The 3,309-nt window shown below is 37.9% G+C and overlaps 1 protein-coding gene across 1 annotated transcript; it reads left to right on the top strand.

Moving 5' to 3' along the window:
- The first annotated feature begins 231 nt into the window (after positions 1 to 231).
- Positions 232 to 3,074, top strand: LOC125200764 (rho-N domain-containing protein 1, chloroplastic-like). Its single transcript, XM_048098524.1, has 2 exons — positions 232 to 418; positions 1,744 to 3,074. Exons 1-2 carry the CDS (start codon positions 379 to 381, stop codon positions 2,826 to 2,828), a joined length of 1,125 nt encoding a protein of 374 aa, XP_047954481.1. The 5' UTR covers positions 232 to 378; the 3' UTR covers positions 2,829 to 3,074.
- Positions 3,075 to 3,309: the final 235 nt, after the last annotated feature.

Raw genomic sequence — 3,309 nt, 5'->3', positions numbered from 1 at the left:
AACATTGTCAGTCTTACCTCTAATGCACAAATTAAGGGTGTCAATGTTATCATAATAATTTCACAAATTGAGGGTGTTATTGTTATAAGAATAATTTTTCAACAAAAAAATTGCAACGTTAGATAAAAAAAGTATAGTATTCCATATTTGTAATTATAAATTTTTGTGATTTTTGTGTATTTTTTTTTTCTAGTAGTGATGTTTTACAAAATAGAAGATGGGTTGGGTTTAAATTTAATCGAGGTATAATTCCGCTACGCCCAAATATCCATTCATCTTCAGCCAATTGCCGGCGAAGTATAAAACCTCAGCGTCACCGTCGATTATGTTCAAAACCCCATTTCAATTCAACGTTTTGCACCGAAGCTGTTTACAACAATGTCGCGCTCTATTAATTTCATCTCCAAAACCATTCCTGGTAACTATGTTTTATGGCTTTATGCATATATACCGTGTGCTCTAATGCTTTGGTGAAGAGTTAGTGTTTTGCTGAATTTTGCCCTTGGTTGCGGATAATTTTGCGTTTTAAGCTTGTTTGGGAGACTCCTACCATCTGTTTGCTGAAATGCGTTGTTGCATAATTTAATTTATTAATTTTTGGTTCCATGTTTGTTCAGAATCGTAGAGCTGGAACATTTTGTTAGGTTTGTGGCTTGCACTCAAGTTGGAATTTGCTGATTGAAGTTTCTGGGTAGTTGTTTATGTATGAATGATACCATAAGAAGCATATCTTGAGATTAAGATTAATTGCTAAGCATAACTTGTTAGGTAATCCTGTTGGCATTGTGCTCGAAGATTAGGAAGCAATACAAGTGTATGTTGTCTTGAATCTTGATTGATGATGTATTTTGATTTAAATGCTATAGAACAAAAGGACTTGAAAACCTTTCATCTGGCCTATGCTCTATTTGTTGAGAACAATATGATAGCAGCTTTCTTTTGCCTTTTTCTTTTCCCTTTTAAAATACAGACAAATGTGAAATTTATGAAATTGAGATGAAATATCTGAATTATGACCTATTGCAGAAAACAGGAATATAATATTTATCCTAAAACGGAGAGGAGGATGAGGAAATAATAATTTAAGCCATCCAAGCAGTGGTTCTATTTGCTAACCTATTTATGTTATAACTCAACTGCACTAATTTTGCTTATGGAAGTTTCTTGTTCCTGCAATTATGGTCCCTCTCTGATAGCTAAGGCCCTCTCTGATAGCCAAAATGTACTCTCCACAACAGTCCTTGGCTTCATAATTTTCTTCCAACTGCCATGTGAATACACCAATGGTTTATGAACAATTTCTTTGATTCTTAACTCGGTTATTCTCCATTATGCAAATATCTACACCGATTCTCCACAAAAGGAAACTGGTTTCTCCAATTTCCAAACACTGGTTCTGTTTTACTAGTAAATAAAAGGAAACTGTTTTATTTTAAGCTTCTTGGGCTATTATTAGCCTTATATGTTTAAAATATAGCTTCTCAGTTTATCTTTTCACTTTAGTCTCGTGTGCAAGAATTGGTTATAACTTTTGTATGCTCTGGTGATTCTTTGGATGAGGAATTCTTGATGAGCTTATCTTCTAGTTGACACTGTTTAAAACTGGCAAAAGACTTACTAATGTTTCTAATCACCGCCCACTACCAAATTCTGGATAATCAACATTGCCAATTTATTGTCATGATTTTTTCCACCATCCAGAATAATACTTATTTTTGACATCCTTCCCTAATCTCATTGCAGGATATGGTCCATCTGATAGCAGTCCTCTTCCCTGCTCTGGAATTTCTGGGAAAGCACTGTCCTTATCACCTAGATCTTGTCGTGAACACAAGCTCGTTTCAGATGTCAAGTTTTTTCCTTTGAGATGTGTTTCTAGGTACACATCTTCTGTGTGTAATGCAAGTTCTAGCAACTATAGGAGAAACCCGGATTTCCCAAATAATCAAAGAAGGCATGGATACTCCCGCAATAGGAATAGGCAAAATGAAACAAGAGAAGAGTGTGATGACCATGAAGAATTCGAAACTCTCTCTTCCAAAAATGGACCACTTCTTTCTGCATCCAACAATAAATATCAGGCAACTGCAACTACTGGTCCTAGAGAAAAGGAAATTGTTGAATTATTCCGTAAGGTGCAGGCCCAACTACGTGAAAGAGCAGCAATGAAGGAAGGAAAGAAAATTGAGGAGTCTCAAACAAAAAGCAAAGAGAGTGAAACTGTTGATTCTCTACTCAAGCTTTTGAGGAAACACTCAGTTCAGCAAGGGAAGAAGAGCAACACCACCGCCAATGGCAGGGACTTCATCCTGGATCAGGATGAACAGACTGGCCCATCTACAGAGGAAGGAAGCACAAGCATCTCATACTCAAACTCCAGCAGTAGTGTGAATCATGAGGCGCAAGAATCCCCAATCCCACGTCTCACCCGACCAAAGTCAAACTTCCGGAAAAGATCTCCAGTCCCTGAAATCAAATTCCAACCTGTTTATGCCGAAGACTCTGTCTCGGAGGACAATGTGGACACTGAAAGAGAGTGGAGTCATGCGGAACCAGAGGCCCAAGACGACATCCAGGTTGTTGAATATGATTCCGAATCTGAAGTCGAGCCTTTCACTTCAGAAATAGATGCTTTTGATGAAAATTCAGGGATTGTTGAGACGGAGCATGAAGATGTAGCAAAAGAAGATGACGCGGACGAGGCCATCAGTTTGAACGGAATGAAGCTGACTGAATTGAGAGCCCTTGCCAAGTCGCGTGGCATGAAAAGATTCTCAAAGTTGAAAAAGAGTGAACTGATTGAGTTGCTGAGTGGTGAATCAGTATGATTACTGATCACGTAAAGACACGATGGAGATTTTGTTTTGCTCTCTCCTCTCTTGTTAGGTGTGCTTTCTTGTTGTAAGATCTCTTTGTTCACTTGGTACTTTGCTTAAGTTGGACCTGCCTATCTTCACTGTTTGATTCATAATAGGGCCAGACTTGTTAATGTTCAAAGAACATATGTACTCATCAAAACCAGAGTCATGGTCTTCTGTGAACTCAGTTATGATTAATTATTCGCTTGAGTACAGCTCAAAATAAATTTAAAGCCTTGCATTATTATAATTTTATGTATTGTGTGACATGAGACACCCGGAGAAAACACATTGACAAACCTTCGAATCATTAAAAGGGAAAATATATAATATGGAACATCAGAAGTTGAGTTACGTATTAATAATCCAATAGGTTAGCAAAGGGGCGGGGTCTAGGTCCGGTAGTGGGCCGCTGGTACCTCCGTCCCTGGCTAGAAAACAGCTGCTCGAT

This window comes from Salvia hispanica, chromosome 1 (assembly GCF_023119035.1).
Source record: "Salvia hispanica cultivar TCC Black 2014 chromosome 1, UniMelb_Shisp_WGS_1.0, whole genome shotgun sequence".
Lineage (NCBI taxonomy): Eukaryota > Viridiplantae > Streptophyta > Magnoliopsida > Lamiales > Lamiaceae > Salvia > Salvia hispanica.
Note: the sequence above shows the minus strand (reverse complement) of the source record. Positions and strands in the feature narration are given on the sequence as shown.

Coding starts and splice junctions, on each gene's coding strand:
- LOC125200764 (XM_048098524.1), top strand. CDS start 379: ATGTCGCGCTCTATTAATTTCATCTCCAAAACCATTCCTG. Junction 419..1,743: donor CATCTCCAAAACCATTCCTG/GTAACTATGTTT, acceptor ATCTCATTGCAG/GATATGGTCCATCTGATAGC.